General features: G+C 39.6%; 1 protein-coding gene across 4 annotated transcripts in view; it reads left to right on the forward strand.

The window, feature by feature from the left end:
- The window catches only part of ABHD12 (abhydrolase domain containing 12, lysophospholipase), a 45,540-nt gene extending 24,134 nt beyond the window's left edge, over nucleotides 1-21,406 (forward strand). For 2 of the 4 annotated variants that reach the window (XM_044428464.1, XM_044428463.1), the window contains exons 5-13: nucleotides 792-822; nucleotides 1,212-1,257; nucleotides 5,053-5,182; nucleotides 7,167-7,204; nucleotides 9,169-9,248; nucleotides 11,353-11,435; nucleotides 13,546-13,624; nucleotides 15,195-15,322; nucleotides 18,194-21,406. In XM_044428464.1, coding sequence (XP_044284399.1) covers nucleotides 792-822; nucleotides 1,212-1,257; nucleotides 5,053-5,182; nucleotides 7,167-7,204; nucleotides 9,169-9,248; nucleotides 11,353-11,435; nucleotides 13,546-13,624; nucleotides 15,195-15,322; nucleotides 18,194-18,233 — 655 coding nt within the window. In that variant the 3' untranslated portion in view covers nucleotides 18,234-21,406. Of the gene's footprint in view, nucleotides 1-791; nucleotides 823-1,211; nucleotides 1,258-5,052; nucleotides 5,183-7,166; nucleotides 7,205-9,168; nucleotides 9,249-9,338; nucleotides 9,477-11,352; nucleotides 11,436-13,545; nucleotides 13,625-15,194; nucleotides 15,323-18,193 lie in introns of those variants that run through there. The other 2 variants (XR_006414544.1, XR_006414545.1) reach the window with 2 other exon arrangements.
- Nucleotides 21,407-22,530: the final 1,124 nt, after the last annotated feature.

The following is a 22,530-nucleotide window of genomic DNA, read 5'->3' on the forward strand; positions in this document are numbered from 1 at the left end:
TGCTTTGGATTCGAACTGAGATCATTCTGTCATTTTGGAGATTGTATCCCAGTACTGCTTTTCCTACTCTTTTATTGACTGTGAAGGCTACTCCATTTCTTCTGAGTGATTCTTGCCTGCAGTAGTATACCTGATGGTCATCTGAATTAAATTCACCCATTCCTGTCCATTTTCATTCACTGATTCCTAAGATGTCGATGTTCAGTCTTGTCATCTCTTGTTTGACCACATCCAGCTTGCCTTGATTCATGGATCTTACTTTCCAGGTTCCTATGGAGTATAGATCTTTGCAACATCGGACTCTCCTTTCACCACCAGATACATCTGCAACTGAGTGTCCTTTCGGATTTGACCCAGTCAGTTCATTCTTTCTGGCGCTACTAGTACTAGCCCTCTGCTCTTCCTCAGTAGCATATCGGACACCTTCCGACCTGAGGGGCTCATCTTCCGGCATCATATCTTTTTGCCTTTTGGTACTGTCCATGGGGTTTTCATGGCAAAGATACTGGAGTGGGTTGCCATTTCCTTCTCCAGTGAATCACATTTTGCCAGAGCTCTCTGCTATGACCTGTCCATCTTGGGTGGCCCTGCATGGCATAGCTCATAGCTTCATTGAGCTGCACGAGCCCCTTCGCCATGGCAAGGCAGTGATCCATGAAGGAGCAGGTGCCATTAATCCTGCCTAATTCGTTATTTCTTTTTATATTGAGAGACCAGGGCAACAGTGTACTAAACTCTTTGTCTTGAGGGACTTTAAACTAATGTGTAATCTCCCCAAATTCTTTTAATAGAGGAGGAGGTCATCGTGTGGAACTTTATAAGGTGAGAATTGCACTACTATTATTCATATGAACTAAGTATTATTTTTTTGGTTATACAGATCTGTTAATAGCTTAGCTATTTCAGTTTGTTTCCCCTGGTATCTGTTGTCTATGCCTTTGTGAGAAAATAGTGCTAGAATATGCTAGTCTCTCCATAACTTCGGATCTTTTGAACCTGTCTAAGTCTGTTTGATACACTTTAAGAGAATCTCAAGTGGGAAAGCTATTCCTCCATATTTTGGGGAGGATGTATGTTGTAACATTGCCCACCCCCATAAAATGCATTCCATAGAAAAATACCATAGGAAGACATGTAGAGTTTGTATCCTTTTACCATTCTTCTGAAAATATCTCACAGTCTCATATGTGACCATTTGCATCCTGTTACAGGTTCTGAGTTCTCTCGGATACCATGTAGTCACATTTGATTATCGAGGTAAGATTCACACTATTTGTTCTAAAATGGCATCTGTTACCAAAGCTAGTTCCTTGTATAACTTTTAAGTGAGTCAATCAGTAGGATTTTTTTCTTGAGGTTCATTGACCACTTAAGATATAAGAAGATTTTATTCCTCTAAAAGTGCAAACCCATGCATACTTAGATAGAAACATGCATAGGATAAATTCCCCAAATGCAAATCTCACAATACATAGTTCGCTGCAGAATGCTGGGGATTATAGGACTTTTTTCTGTCTTAACAGTGCATAGAATTGCACCTTAAATTATACTTTTTCCTGCATTTTTGCTTCATGTGCAGTAGTTATATCTGTTTATAAGTAGAATGCAATAGTGGTGGCTCAGTGCAATTATCAGTTAAGGAATGGTGTTAACAATGTTTTTTTAAAAATTTTCTGGTCCTGCCCAAATACATGGGAGTGAATGCCCACTGCTAGGAATTCTGTGTAATGCCCCTCTTAATTTTCTTATTCTGCCTTAAAATATGCATGCTTTTAACAACCTGCCTTACTTGTCTGACTTAAAATTCATGTATCCCAGCCACTCAGTCCAAATCTTGCCTTGAAATTTGTGTGTTTCTCTACTCAATTCCTACTCTGTCTTGAAATTTACACATGAATAGTCATGCTACTCATTGCTGTGTAATCCTCACTTATCTTTCTCAATGGCAAAGGAGACCAGGGAGGGAAGCTATGAGTACAAAGGGCAGCTGGGCAGCTGAAGGTGGTTAGTGGCTGCAAGAGAGAAAGTGCTTTAAGCTGTTTATTACTGTAGTAGAATGTAAAGCAACCTTTTAGGGGGAAAGTGTTTGCATGCAAGGAAAGCATCAAAATGGAGGAGAAAATAACCAAGAATATTGAGGAGAGGGGAATACTAGTATGCTTGGCTCATTAGCAAATAGGTGGTCCTGTGATCCTGCACATTTGTGCAGCACCATTTTTTAAAGTTTGCAAATATTTCTTTCTTTCTTTCTTTCTTTCTTTCTTTCTTTCTTTATTTATTTATTTATTTATTTATTTATTTAAACAACTTATATGCCACCCCATCGCATGAGCCTCAGGGCGGCTTACAATCATAAAATCCCGCATAAAATTCCAAAAATAAAAAATAAAAAATCATCAAATAATTAAAATACATAGAATAAAATAGATTCTTACCCTTTGGTAATCTGATGCGGGAGGTTCACTTGTGAGCAGCAAACACAGCAGAACAATATGTAAAAGGATGCTGAAATTAAAGAGCAGAAAATGAGAATTTCTTCTGCAAAGAGTACTGAGAGGTAGTGAGGGAGAAACAAGCCATGGCAAGCCACTGAATGGGTGATCATTTGGTGAGAGTAACAAACAAGCTGGCTTATTCACTGTGGTTATTCTCAAGGCAGCTAAGATGATCTGTAAACTCTCCCACAATCTAGTTTTCCTAAAAGTCTACAGGCTCAGACTTAGGGTGAGTTTTTCTGAGATTTGAATAAGTCTCTCTGCTCCATAGAGATTGTGACATAACTGTGAAAAGCCCTGGTCTGTACCCAGCACTTAATTTTTCTACAGAAAATTTTCCATTCCATAACTACATTAGTAAAAATGATAGTATAACAATTGCTAATACAATATTAGCCGAGCTTGGCAGTTGTGATTAATGTTTTCCAGGTGATTATCTTAGCAAACATGTGAGAGAATACATACATGTCTTGGTGTGAAATAGAACAAATGAATAGTCAAAGTGAAGGTGCTCCAACAGCCTTAGTAGAAGAAAGTTGAGGGAGAGGGGTGGTTGTAAGCATATCAGGCACATTTCTTTGGGTTGCTAAAATCATTGCATCAACAGTTTTCAGTACCATTTTTCTCTTAAATTTAAACAGTGTAAAGCTCTCTACAGTGTAAAAGTGTTCCAGTAAAAGATCTACATAATATAGCCTGTAAAGCTCATCAACTGTGCTTTAATCCCCCTACAATATGTGAGATCATATATTTATGGTGTGGTGGGACAAAAAATCAACATGGGCATTTTTAAAGCTCTGTGTTCTGGGTGCAGTTGATAGAAAGGCAGGGTACAAATTAAATAAGATAAATATGACATAGTAAACCTTCAGTGGATGCAATGCAATTTTGGATGGAAGGAGGTATTCCTGAACGAGCAGAAAGTTAGAGCTAGAGGTAAAGAAGAAAAAAATGAAGGGAAAAAATATATAGATGTGGTTCCAGTGGAGGGATGCTCTAAGTGTGTGTTTTTTGGGGTTGGGTGCTGCGCATACACACAGTGGTACCTTGGCTCATTAACTTAATCTGTTCCAGGACTCTGGACGTGACCTAAATTGGTCATGACTCAAGTCAAATTTCCCCGTAAGGTTCAATGTAAATAAGGTTAATCTGTTATGTAACCTTTTTTTTTTTAATCACAAAAACTTGAAACAAAGTAACAAAGAACAACAAAGTAACGAAGTACTGTACAGTACAGTAGAGAACACTAACCTAGGTGGGAGCGAGGTTATTGTTTGGATGGAGAGTCCAAACGATAATTGTGCGATAGCGATTGTGCTGGGGGAGGGGAGATGACTGCAATCATGATTGTGCTCGTGCAGGGAAGACGGGCACAATTGCAGCCATCTCCCTCCCTCCCAGCATGATTGTGGCCATCTCCCCCCCACTGAGCACGACCACGTTCGTGCCTTTCTTCCCTGCATGAGTGCGACTGTGACCGCGACCATCTCCCCACCCGCCCGCAAGCATGATCGTGCAGGGAAGACAGGCGCAATTGCAATCGTCACCCAAAGCAGAGTTCGCGACCTGAAGCAAAAGTTTGCCAAAATTTCTGTTTGCAACCCGATTTGGTTGTGAACTGAGGCGTGTGTGAGCTGAGGTACCATTGTATATATACATGTGTTTGTGTTTATATATAAAGAGAGAGATTATATATATACTAAATATATATATAAACTATAAGACTTTATGTATGTATGTATAAAAAGGCACTATATGTGTGTGTATATATCTTTATTGTATGATGGATTTTGTTATTGTATTATTTTAAACATTAAAATTTTAAAACATAAACATGTCAAATTATATCTGTCTAGAACATCAAACCCTTTTCTGATACAGGCTGCAAATTTTTCTGTGCATGTGCATTGTAATTAATGCTATTTGCAATGGATTTTTTCTGCAAAAATTCAGTTTTCCAGAAAACTTCCATTACTGTCTGTGTTTTACTGGATTCAGAGAAAGGAATGTAAAATAATGCTTTTGCTAGAAATACTAACAAAACTAGTATGGGGAGAGGTATGAACTCAGTTATACAGGACCAAGCCCATATACAGGCATAAAAGGTATGCTTTTGGTAGGGTTTGCCTAATTTATTTGCCTGCCTAATTTATTGTAGTAGGGAGTTGTAGGTGATACTAATGGCACTTTTCTGAGCCGTTATGAACCAGTCCTCCAAAATATTGGGTACCATCAGAAACGTATTTCATTCCATGTATACATGGCACCGCAATTAAACTTACAGAAGAAGTACACCTCAAGATGTTTCAGGCTTTATATAATAGAACCAAACTGAATAAATTATGCTTAGAAGATTAGTTTTGATGTTGCACCAATTCCATTTTATTTTAATGGGTATCTCAGCTATGTGTAAAGGAGTGAAAAGCAGTAAAGAACAGAACTATTCAGTTGTGTTTTCCTGGCCCACTATTATTTGGCTTCAATTCAGACACAAAACCTGCATGTTATTTTGATTAGTAGCTTGATTCCCGGAATAAAATATTTTTCTCTCTTTCAGGCTGGGGAGACTCAATAGGCACTCCCTCCGAGAGTGGAATGACCTATGATGCACTTCATGTTTTTGACTGGATAAAAGCAAGAAGTGGAGACAATCCGGTTTATATATGGGGACACTCCTTAGGCACTGGGTAAGTCTTTAGATTTCAGATGGCACATAACAGGAATTTGCAATACCACAAGTGGCTTAATATGTCAGATTTAGGATAATAGTTTGATGCAAGATAATATTTGTTGTCAAATTTGTTTTCCTAGTTCTACAAATGCTAAGGTTTTGTGATTTGTATAGATACTTAATGGAATATCTGAAGGACAAAAAATATTTGCAGACATTTTTCTCAACAGTTTTCCTTGGTTATAACAATAGTTCTTGGGTTTTGAATACATTGGGTAAACAACTCTGGAAACTGTTACCATCCAACCAACATTTTATTTAATTACCTACCTTCCAGCCACTTCTGTGTGATTGCCTTCTAAGCCGCTTCTCCTCCCAGGCCTTGAGTCAGCTTGGAAGAATTGCTTTCTTATATGAGGCTGAATGTTCCCACTTCCCAAAGCTGTTCCTAATGGATCAAGTTTTTGATTCCTATTCCATTATGCATTGTTTGCATTGTGCTATCAATGGTGTATTCAGTGCAGATACTGCTGAAAGCACTGGTGTATTCAGAACACAAGCATTTTTATTTGCAGCAAAGCAGACCAGAGATTCTGAGGTGGTAGCTCTAAAGTCTGTATAAGGAAGTGAAATGTGGCAATACAGTTGAAAAACAAAGGCAGATCCTGGTCTAATTGAAATATATTAATTAAATATAGAGACGGGAAATCTAACTGACTTATAATTACCCCTCCTTTTTAGATATGCCTTTGACATTCTTTGGCAGTATCTGTGTTTACTGTTATTCTGCTTTTTTATTTGATATAACATGGGGAAACATGCAGAAAATGCTCCCCTTTTCTTGAGTTTAGAGAATGGAGTCCAGTCCAGCTTGGATTTTAGTTGGCATAAGAAAGGGAAAGGGAGTTTTGCCCATTTCCCCCTGCAGCCGTTCTTTGCTGTTCCACAGAATCCCTCAGTCCTCTACACTGGATGTTTAGGAGGTACAGAAAACTATACGAAGCACTGCCTCCCCTCCTCCTCTCTCAGCAGGACAGTTCCATCAGTATTGTTCTGCCCCCAGGAATCTATCCCAGCCAGTTACCTTTGAGACATGATGGAACATCACAGGCTTTGGGCCATGTGAAAGCTGCTTTTTAATCTGAAAAAGGGAAGCAGGACATTTAATGAATTCAAGCAGCTAATAACTGAACTTAGGTTTGATTTAATTTATGATGGAAATGTTTCACGTGATGGACAATACGTTAAAATACTGGCTTTACCAGCTTCAGGAGGGCTGTTTAGCAGGATTACACCAGGAATGATGTTTCATGAAGCCTGTTTTTGAAGGACAGAAAAAATTGGTTGAAAACTTGCTTGGCTACATTTTAATTAAAGAATGTGTTACTGATAAATGAGAAACATTGTTGTGTACCCTTTCAATATGAGTGTATCCTTTTGTATTTCTTGAGTTTGAGGTTTCATAGTAGTTTGTGATAAACCCTAAAATGAACAGATTTGTAAGGCAAAGTTAAATAAAGGTTATTTAGAACAAAGGGAAGGGTAAGTAACTGGTTTTACTGGTAACTGGTATAAACTACAGGTGTCCTGAGATATTTCAGAATGATACTTTCAAGGGCTGATATGCTAATACTGTCATTATGTACACTAAAGAAGCAAACTTCCCATTTATTTGTGTTTATTTATTTGTTTATTTTGTATGTGTCTAATTGTGTGTGTTAAGACGAAAATAGTCAGACCAAAACACAGAACAACCCCCCCCCCCCGAAAAAAAAGATAACCTGCTTTCAGTTTGGAGTGGCTTGGTTGTGTACCAGAAGTGCTCTATACTGAAGTACCAGTTTTGTGTATACTTAGGAGTAAGTCCCATTAAGCAAAGTGAGGTTTACTTTTTAATCAATAAATATAAATGTAAGGAAGATGGATTGTTTAAAGAGATGGCTAGCTGATGCAATTATTTCCAATTAGTGTTTTAATTCTAGACTTTTCTCCACTCCTAGTGTTGCAACCAACCTAGTAAGGCGCCTCTGTGAAAGAGGTAAGAGCACTTTTTTAGATGATGTTAGATATTTCCATGTGGCAGTATTTACGGTGATTATTTTTCTGAGCTTTTAAAATCACCAGTGAGTTCTGAAAGGATTTTATTGGGCAATATATGGTTTTTATTAAAGTGGGAGGACCATTCTGTTTATTTATTGGGTGGGACAATAAAATAAAAGTTATAAAGTATACTTTATACAGTGCTACCTTGGCTCACAAATTTAATCCATTCCAGGACTCCGGTCGTGACCCAAATTGGTTGTGAGCCAAGTTAAATTTCCCTGTAAGGTTCAATGTAAATGAGGTTAATCCATTCTGTAACTATTTTTTTTTAATAAGAAAAATGTGAAGAAGCAAAGTGACAAAGAACAATAAAGTTCGTGGCCATCTCACCCCCCCCCACCCCAGGCACGAGCCAGCCATCTCCCCCCCACCACATGACCGCAGTTGCACCCATCATTCCTGCATGCGCCCGTCATCCCCGCAGGGGAGAGACGGGCGTGAATGCAGGCACATGGCGGCCGGGGGGGGGGGGATGGGGGCAAACGGGGGGACGCTTGGGGGGGGGGGGAGATGGGTGCAATCGTGCTGCGGTGGGGAGATGGCCAAGATCATGGTTGCGTTCATGCAGGAAAGATGGGCGCAATCACTGGTGCACTCATGCAGGAAAGACGGGTGCGATCTCAGCCATCTCCCCACTGGGGTCGGGGGGAGATGGCCGCAGTTGTGGTTGCCACCCAATGCGGAGTTCGCGACCTGATTCATAATTTTTATGACATTTTTGTTCGGGACCCGATTTGGTCATGAATTGAGGCATTCATGAGCTGAGGTACCACTGTATCATGTTTAAAAATAATGACCGTCATTTGGCTCAAACCATGTTGATATTAGTGGAGTGTCGTATGCTGGTTCCTGACTTGACCACTTTAAAAACATAATCAGTTCATGTCCTTTCACCATAAGGGTATTGAGAACAGTATTTCCCTTTTTTGATCATTTGTGCCTGTTCTTGGCACCAGCCTCTCATGTTGCTCAGATTGTGGATCCATATTCTCTGTACTGTTCAAGCATCTTGAGTATTGCAGTTCTGCGATTTTTATTAATTTAATTGTGGCTAGTGTAAAGATGATGATGATGAAGATGATAAATATTTCTGTACGACCCAATAGCTGAACCTTTCTGGGTGGCTTACTGCAACATATAAAATACAATAAAAATACATACAATAAACCATAATAAAAATAAAATTTAAAACCAATTTTTAAAAGCTACATTAACTTTCTCAGGGTTACAAGCCTTGTTAAGCAGCTGTTTATATAAGATTTAAAACTAATTAAACGCCCTGCCATAAAAGACAAGTTTAACCTGACATAAAAAAAAAAAAAATCAAGTTTGGTGCCAGGAGGCCTCAGAAAGGAGCTTCTTCCAGAACTGTGGGACTGCTGTGCAAAAGGGCCTTCTCCTTGTTGCCACCAACCAAGCCTCCCCCAGATGTGGGAGTTACAGGCAAACCGCAGATCTTGATCATAGTGGTCATTTATGTTTAGGAGAGGTGTTGGCGCCAGGCAAACCTCTCTGGGGAGCATATTCCATAGATGGGGCACCACCACAGAGAAGGTCCTCTTCTGGGTAGCCACCCTCATCTCTTTCAAGGTGGGGTCTTGGAGCAGGGCCTCCGTGTAGATCATCCATCCATCCAAGCATCCAACATATATGCCGCTATAACTAGTCTGAGTACTCTCCAAGCAGATTGATAACTGAAGGCAGGGTGTTCCTGTCCAGGTAGGAGCGTAGCTAAGCTATCAAGCTGAAGCTGGTTGAAGGCATTCCATACCACGCAGGCCACCTAGGCCTCAAGTGGCATATATATTAATTTCCCCCTTGACCTGCAGCCTGGCAACGTAAGCATTACCCCATTGTCATAAATGGGCAGCACTGTAGCACGTTCTGTTTGTTTTTTAGAAACTCCTCCAAGTGCCCTGATACTGGAGTCACCTTTTACAAACATCCGCGAAGAAGCAAAAAGCCATCCCTTTTCAGTGGCAAGTACAGATTTATGTGCTGGAGCTTCTACCTTTTACTGTCACATGTTTCATGTATACATAATACAAAAGCCTGTGTTCATTTGATAGTTCTCACTGTATCTGAAGTTGTTAGCTGGTGAACAGAACTTTTATCAAGGGTTGCTGTTTTTTGTCCACACCGAGTACCTTTTCCTCTGCAAAGAGCTTTTGCCAGTCTGCCCAGGCTGAAAGAATTCCATGCAGAAAGTGAGTGTGTTCTGCAAATGTTTTTGTATCTAGTGTTCTTTATTATCCCTTTAAGATAATTTAGACCTGACCTTGTTTGACTTTGTTGAACTAAGAGAGGAGTATAAAGATAAATGATGATAAACATTAACACTCAGAAGATGGCTGCAGTGCTTTTATGTTTTTCATAAAGTACAGCCTATTCCTCTTATATATTAAAGGGCCTGTAAATCATGTGTACATAAAATGGGAGCTTATAAATGATCATAATGGGTTACTCTGAAATGTCAGCTGATCAGCACAGGAGGCCGCTCTTAAGGAGGCTGAACTTTCTAAGGAGGGTCTTGGAAAACCAAGTATCTGTGATGATATATCCTGGGAATAGGTGGTGCCATTTGCACTAACATTTCTGTGTGGAGTAAATTTTATTGTTCCACTTAAGGGCTAGTAGGGGAAAGTATAAACTTATTATTAAAGCCTTTGCTTTCCTCTACAATGCATTAGTGCTTCCTGCTGATTGAAGGATGGAGGTAGAGTGAAATGGAGAGACGTTGCAAACATAGTGGCTTTAGATCTTGCAAATAGACTGAGGGGCAGTGGGGAAAGTTGTCTCAGTCCATCCTCCCTATCTTATTGGTCCATTTATGAAAAAAGATGGCTGAGTGGCTTTGATTATTACTGCTTTGCATTTATATCCTGCCTTTTTTCCTTTTGTGAGGAACCTAAAATGGCTCACTTAGCTCCAGTCTCTTTTTGTCTAATGGTAGGAAATGGCCCTAAAGGAAAGAAGCAAGTGGCTTCAGTTCTCCTTTAGGAAGGAAGGGTTGAAACCCTTCCCTTTTATTATTTCATTTTGACTACTTATTAGTAACTTTTGGGGTCATTCAAGTAATTCCTTGGCTACATTATGTGTCTGTAACTGCACAATCAAATAACAGGAGAAGAAATCACCATCCCTGTCCAGATAATTTCAAGATACGTGATCTCCCCTTCTCCTTTCCTGCTGACCATTGGGATTTTTGTTGTTGTTAGTTGTGAAGTTGACCCCATGGACAACATTCCTCCAGACCCTCCTGTCCTCCACCATCCCCCGGAGTCCACTTAAGCTCACTCCAACTGCTTCAGTGACTCCATCCAGCCACCTCATTCTCTGCCGTCCCCTTCTTCTTTTGCCATCTATTGTTCCCAGCATGAGGGATGAGGTTATGTAAAACCTTAGATTAAGAATAGGCAATGAAGAGTCCATATGCACCTGTGTGCCTCTAGACACCTTTCTTGGTGGTTATCAAGGTGCCCTACACCTATTTTTAAAAATTTTTCTTACCAGCTGCTTGGATTTTTTGAAATAGGTATCTGTTGATGCTGAAAATACGGGGTCAAATGAGTTGTTTAGTGTGTTATCCCATGTTCTTATCCCTTACAAAAAATGTTGGCCTTAATCCTTTCTCTCTTTCCAAATCGAGCTAATCACTGAACCTCTGAATCTGGAATCTCTCCATTCCTTTCCTCTCTTTCAGTGCAAACAAGCAGTGACCAGTTACCTTACCAATTTCATTTAGAAACTCTTCCTCCTTCACTGTGTTGTCTTACTTCCTTTAAAGTGAATGGTGCTTTGGCTACTTCTTTAGTCCCTGTTGTTGCAGCTGCTGCTTGCACTGAAATTCCAGTGAAGTGGATGGAGGGACACCAAACACCTATCACCATAACTCCTGAATGCCCCACTGAGTTCCAGCTGGCCTGTCCTCAACCTGAAGGCCAGGTTTATTTGACACCTCATGTCAAAAATGCCTAAAAATAGTGTTTAACCCTGATCTAAATACAAGATTTTGTCTATTACTTAAACAACTGTTCTCAGTAAAAGATTTTGCATTAGTCACATACTTTTTTTTTCCTTCAGATATATAGATATTTCCCAGGATTTGACTGGTTTTTCCTTGACCCCATAACATCAAGTGGAATTAAGTTTGCGAATGATGAGAAGTAAGTCAATATTCGGTTAAGGAATCTTCTGTTTTCCTTCCTTTCTGCCTGAGGCTTCCAGTCACAGCCTTGCAAGTGGAATGGTGCTATCATGTTCCCAAAACTTTCACCCACTCACCTCTCTGCCTTTCCCAGCATCTCCATGTTGGCTGCCTTGGCCTCAAATAGCAAAGTTGCTAAGAGCTAGGAGCTCCTTGTCCCAAGCACACCAGACAAATAGTGGTGTATGTGATGTTTTGCGCACTCTACCGGGGAACCCCTGAGGGCTTTCTGCCTTCATACCAGTCTTTTGTTTCCTGACTGTCTTTACTTAGACAATTCAGATTTATAAGATCTATTTCATGGTACTTCATTTTAATTGGAGAGCAGATTTTTGGGCGTTTTCACTTTTTTCCCCTAAGTGAAACTAATGCGAGCAGAATATTTTTGGAAATAAAAGCAGATTTGATTCTGGGTTGCTGCTGCTGCTGTTTTGGAGACAGTGTACCAGAGTTAAATACAAAACACTGTCTGGGTCCACATGACCACAGAGGATGCATATGGGAATTTGCATTCTTATCCTCATTGATGTAGCTTCCCATACCATGGAAACCTGGCAAGGGTGGCTTGTGGCCAAGCTTATCAAACTGGGGCAGTATCTACTGGGGCATTTATGCCTTTGCCAATTCCCTTCCACACCACTGATTCCGTCCATAATGGGGTCTCACTGATTCAGCTACACCAGCGGGACTCGCTGTTTATGCCACAAAGATTCGGTGCTTGCAGGAAGAGGGCAAAAATAAGCTGAAATGCTCGTTTCTGGATTGGGGCATATAGTTTATTATTTATGCCATCCCTTAACATGAAGGTTCTCTGGGTGGCTTACAATGCTAAAACAAAATAAAAATATATGTACAATGCAATAAAACAATTGATGTTCTAATAAAATAGATAAAATCATAAATACCATGACATAATAAAATATATCCACACACACCAGTAAGCACAACCAATAAATGAACCAAAATTAAAATAAATAATCCATAACAAGGAATAAAATAAAATAATGAAAAATTTGTTTAAATAAAGTTTTCACTTGGTGCCTCAAAGAAAGAAGAGTTCCTGGGGAGTATATTCCTCCCATATACCATATATTCCCGGGGAGTGAATTCTTTAGTCTAGGCACGACTGCTGAGAATGCCTTCCTCCTAGTCCAGGGGTCCTCAAACTTTTTCCAAAGGGGGCCAGTTGACAGGTGCCAGTGGTGGGCGTGGGCTGCCAAGGCGGTGCAGATGGGGTGTGCAGGCTGGTGAGGGGGTGGGGCGCATGTGCACACGAGGCAAGGTGGGGACGGGGGTGCACGGGGCGAGGCACCAGCTTGCTCAGGAGGAGATTGAGTCCAGAATGACCTCCCAGCGAGCAAGCTGCCTCCGGGTGCACACACAGCGAGGTGCCAGCTTGCTCGTGAGGACTTTGTTTTCTCTGAGCTAGTCCAAAACGACCTCCTCGCGAGCAAGCCACATGCCCACCTGCGTGCAGGCCTGGTGAATGCAAAACCTGTGGGGGAGCAGTTGAATGGCCATGGTGGGCTGGATCCGGCCCGTGGGCCTTTGAGGACCGATGCCCTAGTCCTCCTCCCACTTGGAGGAGGACTTCCAAAGAAGATATAAGTGGACAGGTAGGAATATGTGGAGAAAGGCACTCCCTCAGGTACCAAATAGTTGGAACTCCTTTAGATGTGCTTTGCTGAGCTACTGTGTTCCAGAGATTATTTTGGGTTTCTCGTAGAAGTGTTGACATCACTTCTTGTTGCACAGGGGATGCGAACTGTTCAGCACAGTGGGATGGATGGGGTGCAAAAGAATCAGCAGCACTATGAGTCCCTGTTGTTTATTGCCTTTGGAACCTAAAGCAGATCTTGAGTTCTGGTTAGCATGTTAACCCCCCTGTCCAGGTGTGCCTGGACCTGGCATGCACCATGAAGCCATAAGCCTGCACATCTTATTTTCCTCTTCTGTGACTGTGCAAACAGGCCCACTGTGGTTTAAGTAACATTTGTCAGAAAGTAATTTTAAATTGGTGGATTTAAAATATATATTTTAGCAATGTTATATCTCGTATTTTTTTACAGTGTAAAGCACATTTCATGCTCTCTGCTTATTCTTCATGCTGAAGATGATCCTGTTGTTCCATTTCATCTTGGAAAGAAGGTATGCTTCTTTAGGTTTAGTCCATCAACCCTACCCCTGAAGGTATAAATATTCTGAATAGATTAGACAGTAAGGATCGCCTCAGTTGTAAGTAATTCAGGCTCTGCATGCCAGACTACACGTAATATATGAATGGGTGTAGTCTTGATTGCTGTTACTTTTCAGTGGAAACCCAGATTTGGCATTTTCGGTGGGGAGATGGTAGGAGAGAGAGTGCTTCACTTTTTCCTTGCCTCCTCCTTTTATTCTGCAGTTCCCATTCAGTAAGCCATTGGCAAATCTGCTTTGCCTCCCAAGTAGCACTCATCAGGGTTTATACTCTTTGCCTTTAATGCATAATTCAGCCCTGAGCCAGGACATGGCGAAACGGAACTGCTTTGTAGGGAGATTCTGGCTTTGCATTCCTCTTTTACTGTGCTCCCTCACCGCACTCCAGAGCTGCAGCCCTGCCTGTCATGTCACTGTTATTTAAATATGGACTCTGTGATCTCCTCCTCCAAGCTTTGCATGAAGGGCTTATGAAGCGGAGAGAGCATGTTTTGTTCCACAGAAAAAGGAACAAAGCAGAGGTTTAAAAAAGAATATATGATTGTGATTTTTGTGCTCCCCACTAATCAGTGTGCATTAATTATCGCTTCCTTACTTAATCATCTAGCACAGAATTGCTGATATTGGCCGGATAGGGTTGGCATCTGTCCCATGTCTTGAGTTAGAAACTTCTAGTTTTAGCTTCTTGAGGCTCAAGCTTCAAGGAGGTTGCCTCTTTGTATCTGACAGGCCAGGGACTTGCCTGCTTAGGCGTGAGGAATGCAAGCTATAGTTTTAAACTGTATGCTGTGTGTGAGCTTTCATTACTTGCCCTCTGCAGCATGTGTCAGAAAAAGCTATGGTTTCATAAGGCAAGCCTTCCTATTTAGCAAAGATCACATGTGTTTCCTTGCTAGAAAAACCTGGCTGTTTCTTTAGGGTGTGTACAACTTAAATTTGAATGGATTCGAATATCTACTTCAAGTATACGTTTGAAGAGTAGGTTTACATATTATCTTTTACTTTTCCACCAAAAACCAGACTGCAACTCTAACCAAATGGTGAATAATATTGACAATAATTTATTTATTATATTTCCATCTTACCCTGTTGCTGTAAGGAACCCAAGCCAGCTTACACAATCATTCTTTTCTCCCATTCCATTTTATCCTCACAACAACGCTGTGAAGTAGCTTAGACTGGCAGTCAGCGACCTTCCCCAAAGGTCACCCAGTGAGCTTCATGGCTGAGTGGAGATTAGAACCTAGATCACCTGAGTTCTGGTCCAACTCTCTTACCACTATACTACACTGTCTCTTTTTAATTTTGAATCATTTTGATTAGCTTTTGAATGTGTACCTTCAGTGTGTGCACTTGTCTATATTGGAGACTGGCATTTAAGATACATCGAATTGCTGTATTGTCTGTATCAAAGGTGATTATAGAAATGAGCACCATTGCTATTCTTTGTACTATTTCTATATAGTTGAATTATATATCACTGTATTTCACCAATTTGCATGTACTTTGGAATTTTTTACAGTTATACAACATTGCTGCCCCATCTCGGAGTTTGCGTGATTACAAAGTACAGTTCATTCCTTTTCACACAGACCTAGGCTATAGGCATAAATACATCTACAAGAGCCCTGAACTACCTCGAATATTACGGTAATTGAACAGATCATTCATAATGTGTACCATGCCATTAGTTGTGTTTCCACAGGATGATCTAAAAGGAGTTGTAATTCATGATGGACATGGATGAGAGAGGGAGAGAGTATATGAAACTTGGAGTCATTTCCCTGTGTCCCAGTTTTATTTTAATGCACCATTCCCCAATCCAGGTCTCTCCAGATGCTTTGGGCTGCATCTGCTATCAGCCCTAGCCAGCATGGCCCCAAGGAAGATGAGAGCTGTAATCCAAAATTTCTGGAGTGGCTCAGGTTGGGAAAGACTGCTCTAGAGGGTGACTGCAGTTACCCCTAGATAGAGTCTTATTCATTTTGTCAAATTCTGTTTATTAATTGATTTGCTGTGAAATTCTTGAAACAATTTACAGAAAAAATAACCCTGAAATTTCAGTGTCTATTTTTTCCAGGAGTTATTAAAATATTGATCAGTATAAAAATAGAAATGTTTTGAATATATCTTGAGTCACTCCAGTTATCCAGGCTTAAGTGATGTCCAGATTAGATTCCTGAAACATGTTGGGTTGCCTTTTGAGAACTCTTCAGAAAGTTCAGCTCCTTCATTATAATATACTATAATGCATGATTGCAGCATGTTTTGCCAGCATTACATCATCATTAGCGTCCATCTTATTTCCTTGTACAATTGAGTACTGATTGGTTCTAACTTAGTGGCTTGTGCAATTGATAGCTGGTTATTAAGCCTGCCTGTGTTAGCTAACTAACTTTGATGTCCTGTATTCAGACCTTACAAGAAACAATGGTTTGTTCTATTTCACATAAAGAGGTATTTGATAATTTCCACTCATAAGTGAAGAAATGTGAGGGAGTGCAGTTATATTCTCATGGCAACAAGCCAGTTTGCTGTAATCCCTTGGAAAATTTAAAAATGATTAAATTTAGAGAAAAAATCAAGAGGGAAAATGTAAATACAAATAACAAATTCAATATATTATAATGTTTAGATAACAATATAATCTAGGTTAACAAAGATTACAGGCGTAGTATTTAGTAAATATTATGAACAAAAACATTAAAGAGAAACTGAAAACCAAAACCCACTTTATTTATTCCTTCTTTCTTTATTGTAATTTGTTATAAATACAAAGCAAACAGTTTTATGAAATTAGGCACCTGACTGCAGCTAATGGCTTAGACAGATGCTATTCTAAGTGAACATGTAGAATGGCATTTTGGTACCTCCCCTTTCCTGTTGTAGCCTCCTCCATGTCCTGAAGAGTCTCTCTTTTGAGTTGAGTGACCTTCTGGAAAACTGGGATAGTACAGGAGACAACTGATTTCTCTTGCAAAAGCAGCAACAGAATTCTCTTTTTGTGTGAGTGCCTTCACTCCCTTAGGGGCATCTTTTGTATTCTGGAATCTTTGAGTGGAGGATCTGAGCTAGCATGACACGGAGAGGGCTTGGAGAGCTCCTGTCTTGGAATAGATACTTCTAGGATAGTTGGACCAATTGTCTGAGTATGACAGTTCATCATATCTTACAGAACTTGTATGGAATAATTATACAAACTGTATTTTTACTCATTCATTCACCCTAGATAAATTTGGCAGAAAATAATGTTTTCTCCTCTTTGTTTGTGTGAGTAACCCTGTCAAAGTGCCTCTTGTTCATTTACTAATGCTTAGGTTTTGTAAAGAATTTGTCATGGTTGCTCCCCAATTAAAGAGGTCAGCTAGACCTAATTTTTCTAAACAAAATACAAATCTTATTTTTTAAAAAAAATGAGGCAAGCTATTTGGAGGCCAAACATGGGAGTTCCTTTAATTATTGTACAGATTTTTCAAACTGAAGTGAGGTGAAAAAGGAAAGGAAATAAACAAAATACCAAAGCAATGCTGTCTCTTCCGGAACAGTGATGCCCCAGAATAATTCCAAGTCTTTGCATTTATATACAGCTTTTCCTGAGTTTCCAAAATTCATCACAAGTACAATTTCTGCAGTCTTTATATTATCCTTATAAAGTAATTGAGTAGTGTTGTATTACAGTTGAGGAAGGCACATCTGTTCTTTTTTTAATATGTGGGTTCAGTGGTGATTCGTATATTTAATAGTATTTAAAATGTAAATAACAATTTACATATAATGGATCAGGAGATACATTGCTGTCCCTTGAAAAGATTCATAATTTAAATGATGAATACAATGTGTGCATTTTAAGAATGATCAGTATATGCCAGCTGCCTGACTGAAGGCCACATTATATGTGATGAGTGCAGCTATGTACCTGTGCATGTCTGTGCATTTTTATGCTTATTTAAAGCAAGAGTGGGTTGATAGTTGATTTCTTGCATAAAAAGGGTTATGTAGGTTCATCACTCCCCTAGAAGTGCTCAGATATTGGAAATGAATCAGATTGGGAAGAAGGACCTGAAGCTTATGGAGTAAATAAGGCAAGAAAGGGTTCCCTTTTCATGTTACAACCAGACATCTTTCCCCTGCTCCCTGCTTTATTAATGAATTTATTGTTTATTTAAAGCTTTTGTATATCATCCTTCACTAAAAGTCCCAGGACAGTAGTACAGTGAAATAAAAGTACAGCTTCAGACAACAACTTCAGATAAAACCCCATCTTAAAACATGAATGGGGCAGGCATGTTCACATGGCTGCACTTTCATACTGTCTAGCTTGGCTCTGATAAACTGATATACCCGCTGTTTTTCATATCGGTACACATGGGTAGGTGAACATTTCTTCCCAGGACACATCCATGATGTTTCAGCATATCGTAGTTTCCTTCCCAGCTAAACTGCTGCACAAATTCAAACACTTATCTTTCCATCTATATCAGAGTTGATCTGGTCACAAACTACCTTTTTTTTCTTTCCTAGGGAATTCCTGGGAAAATCTGAACATCACCACCAGCATTGAACGCTACTTGCATGGTAGACTTAAAATTGTGTCATCTTAAAAGAAAAGAAAGCAGGGGAGGTCTGCCATTATTTTAAATCCAGGCACTGGATAACTCACAGGTTCCTGCTTCAGTTGTAATACATACCCTTGGAATCCCAACCCTTGGGGCAGTAGATGCGAGAAGAACTAACTTTGATGGCTTCTGTTCTCCCTCCTCCCTTTTTTCTTTCTTATAAAGAAGTAGAGATCCAAACAAGTTGGAACAGTTAAGTTCAAGCACAAGAAAGACTTGGCAACCCCCCTCCAAAAGTTATGAACATTCCTACAGATGTGTGTTGGGTCTCTACAGCTCTTTACAAGACAAAACTTGCATTCTAAGATGAAGATGAACTGGATTATCTGCAAAAATGTAACTCTTAAATTCTTTCAGTGCTGCATCTAGTTTACCTAGGTTTCAGGTTGTTCCCGTACAGAAATAAATTTAGTGAGGGATGTTTTTCTCCTGTCGGTTATCAAATTGGGGTGTTGCTGAAGATAATGATTTGTCTTGGTTTTAAACATCATTTGAGAAAGCGCTTAAAATACTTGCAACAAAACATTTCAGAATGAAATGAAGGATGTTTGTTCTTTAAAATGACTGATAATTTAATAGCGTTTTAATTTTCCATTCTTTCTTGCCTTGCTTTCAAATTTCAAAGCTGTCTCCATATATAGATAATATATAAACATCTTTGCTATGCCTCATATATAGGCACATCATCACTGAGATTTTCTGATTTCTGAACCATTTCCTTTAGAAGTATAGATCCCTTCAGTGATCTAATATATATTGATTACAAATTATACACTGAAATGGTTGTTTAAAGGACTCCTTTTAGTAAATGGAGGATATCTTTAAACTGAGTCTAGAATCGATGGGGAATTTATTTTTCCACTAATGTAAAAAGGTCTTCCAGTCTCCTCTAATCATAGAGGGACATACAAGCACTTTGGGGCAAGTAAACTGAAAAACATTTTTAGTAATCATGATTCTTCACATCCCTAGACAAGCTATTTCCTTAAAAATACTCAGGTACATTTCAGCTGGTCAAACGTTTTCTTTCTTTTTAAATACATGAGAGATAATATAAAAATGAACTCTTTGATCTGCTTCACATGTTCACTACAGACCACTGTGGCTTGTTTAAGCCTGGCATGTGCCTGGTGGTATTTGAATGTTCATGCCATAGCCAGTTTGTCTCATCCAAACCAGCCATGTGGGTTCTATGAAGATTGTTTCAGTGCAGCCCACTGTGGCTAATTTGATCATGTGAACTAGACCTTTAACTCAACCTTTTCTAATATTTTCATAGGGAATAAAGCTATCGCTTTCTTCTTCAGAAATGATAAACATGTTATCAATTGTATATAAAACCCCAAATTTTATCCAGACCAACCAAAAGTGTTGAATGCTGTCCATTAAAATGATTCCTTGCTGCTGAATATATTAAATATTGATTTTAGTTTAATATTTATATTATTAAAAGCCAGAGCTATATGAAAACTTTCTGACCAGTCTTGAATGTTCCCCTTAGTTAGTACAGCAGTGGGTTTTTTTTCTTTTTACTGTAGCAAAGCAATTCTTGTTCTGAAATTTAGCAAATGGTAACTCATGGTAATAAATATTGAATCTGATTTTCATGTTCTTCTCTATTATCGACATTGGCCAAATCATTATACTTCATGAAATCACTCATGAAACAGCTTCTTATGCTAGATTCATCAACAACTTAGTTTAATAAGTTATGATATGTACTAACCATGATAAGTCCTGTACCTGCAAGCAGCTGCTTCATTTGTCTCTCCATATGAGTAGCAAAACCATCCAGGAAGCCCTACAGTTAACTCTACATCTGAACAAGCAAATCATGATTGATGGTTTCCAAACAAGCAAGAACATGAAACAATGATTTGAAGTAGGTTTTCATAACCTGACTTGTTTGAAATCTACTAACCATAGTTCTTGGTATGGTTATAATACTTGCATAGTTTGTGGGACTCTACAGTGGTTAACTGAGGGTTCAGGACTTGCTCATTCATTTTCTTATGCAAAGGCAGAAACAAGGCTCTGGGTGTTTGAATATCATTCATATCTTGACTAATTAATCTGAGATCTGGTCATGGTTTTGTGGTGAGAGTACCAGGCAATGTACAGATGGCGATACTTGCTTAGGTAATACCATAATTAATTTTGCTGTTACCCATATATTGTGTTTCCTGTTTGCTATTCATTAGTCCATTTGTATTGGGAAGATTGACAACCACTTTAATGATCTCTGAAGGTACTTAAAAGAGATGGTGCAAAGCTAGATATTGAGATCACAGCTGGCTTCCAGTTCCCTGTGGCTCTTCCTGAACCTTCCATTTCTTCCCCCTCTTGGCACTGCTCCTGTAAAACTAAACATGAGTTCAGGATACTCTTCTACCTACATGATTCTGAGTCACCATTCATGGCAGCCAACTTGAGACATTATGAGTAGTAAGAATCCTAGGCAGTGTAGCTGTCTGGCCCAAGCTGATTACAGTGGTCCTATGTTTTGTGAAGATGACCCTGAAGTGTCTCATTCTATGAACATTCTATAAACAATGGGCATGGTAGTCTTAGAAGCTAATTTTAGAAGTGATTTTTTCAGTCTGAAGTATATTGAGGGTACTGTTCACTAATATTGTCTGTAAATGAAATACTCTGGTTTTGCATGCACTGAAAACATGTACCTTACAATTTCATCATATTTGCAAAGCAGACAGTAGCTTGTTCTTTGCATTGAGACTTTCTGCTGCAGAATGGGCAATCAGGGTTTTGATTCACAATTAACCTCTGTGTAAACTGTGCCACATAAAATTCCATATTTTCTCTATACCCCATATGCTTAGGTTTACTGCACTAACAAGGACACTATTTTGGCTCTTTAGAGGAAACAAATGGAACATTCCATCTAAACATTGCTGCTGTTGTCACTGATGTTAGTATTGACAAAAGTACGAACTGATGTGGAAATGTCAATTCCCATGCAACAAAAATTAGATTCCAAAGCATGCACTAGTGCTGGTTAACTTGATACATACTTTCCAATTATTAGGTCAGTAACATGCATTGAAATTGAAGTGTTTCTCTAAAAAGTATGTAGTTTTAATAAAACAAAACATTCTGACTTTTTTCTGATAGCCTGGTTTTGTTTTTTAATGCATTATGGTTTTTGGCATCTCCAGATACGTCCAGGAAAATGAGACCAAAAAGGCAAGTAGAATTGTAAAATGGCTGACATAACCAGGAAGAATCCAAAGAACTTCATTTCTAGGTATAAGGATAACGAGGCTTACATAACTGGGTTTTCCTGGTGCAGATCTGGCACCACCCCTCAAAAACAACTTTAACCAGTAAGGAGATCAGTTGGGGATAAGTAGAAATTGGTGGAACTCTGACATGTGCCTGCACAAAAGATTCTGGCTCCTGGGTCTATGCTAAAAAAAGGTTGTGTTGAAATAAATCACAGGAAAAATGAATTAAGTAACCAATCCCATGAGATTCATTACAGTCACAATCCTGACAACTTTTCATGACAAATTCTGTACTCTGAATGGCTTTGGCAAAGCATTTCTCAAAGTGATGCCTTGTGCTGTGTAGCAACCCCCTTTTTGCAACTCACATTTCATTGTGGATGTGGGTTTTGCTCCTTGGCAATGCAGTGATGCTTCAGTCTCTCTCTGCCTTGCAAGGTACCGTTGTGATACCTCCCAGTCTTGGTCCATAGGGGTTGAGGGGTGGGTTCTCAAGAGTCCTCCTCTCCCGATATACAACCTGCCATCTGGACCTCCTCCTGTGCTCCTGGGAAGACCTGGAGCATTTTGCATCATGGGACTGGGTGCTACCAAAAGCAGTGATGGTGGTGACAGCTGAGGCGACTCCTGCCGGGGAGTGGCTGTGCCATCACGAGAAACGAGACAGGGAGGATGTCAGTGATTGTGCAGTTATATGAGCCATCTTCAACTTCTTTGTCAGCTTGGCTGCAAGATCTGGCCTTCAGGGTAGCACAACCTGCCATTGGTGGTGGGTCTTGAAGAGTCAATAATAGGTGTGGGACCGCTGACTAAATCATGGCAACCAGAGCTGTTGGTAGGATGGAACCTGTTAAGATGGTACCAAAGCCAAAGTGGTACCAAAACTGTAGTAAAAGTTGGCTTGAAATACATTTGGAGTGGGCATGAGTCTCACTGCTTTCCTAAGTCAGCCATTCATAGCCTCATTCCGACAGTGCTGTGCAAAGACAAGAGAACT

This window comes from Varanus komodoensis, unplaced genomic scaffold (genome assembly GCF_004798865.1).
Source record: "Varanus komodoensis strain SLA01 unplaced genomic scaffold, ASM479886v1 scaffold2, whole genome shotgun sequence".
Lineage (NCBI taxonomy): Eukaryota > Metazoa > Chordata > Lepidosauria > Squamata > Varanidae > Varanus > Varanus komodoensis.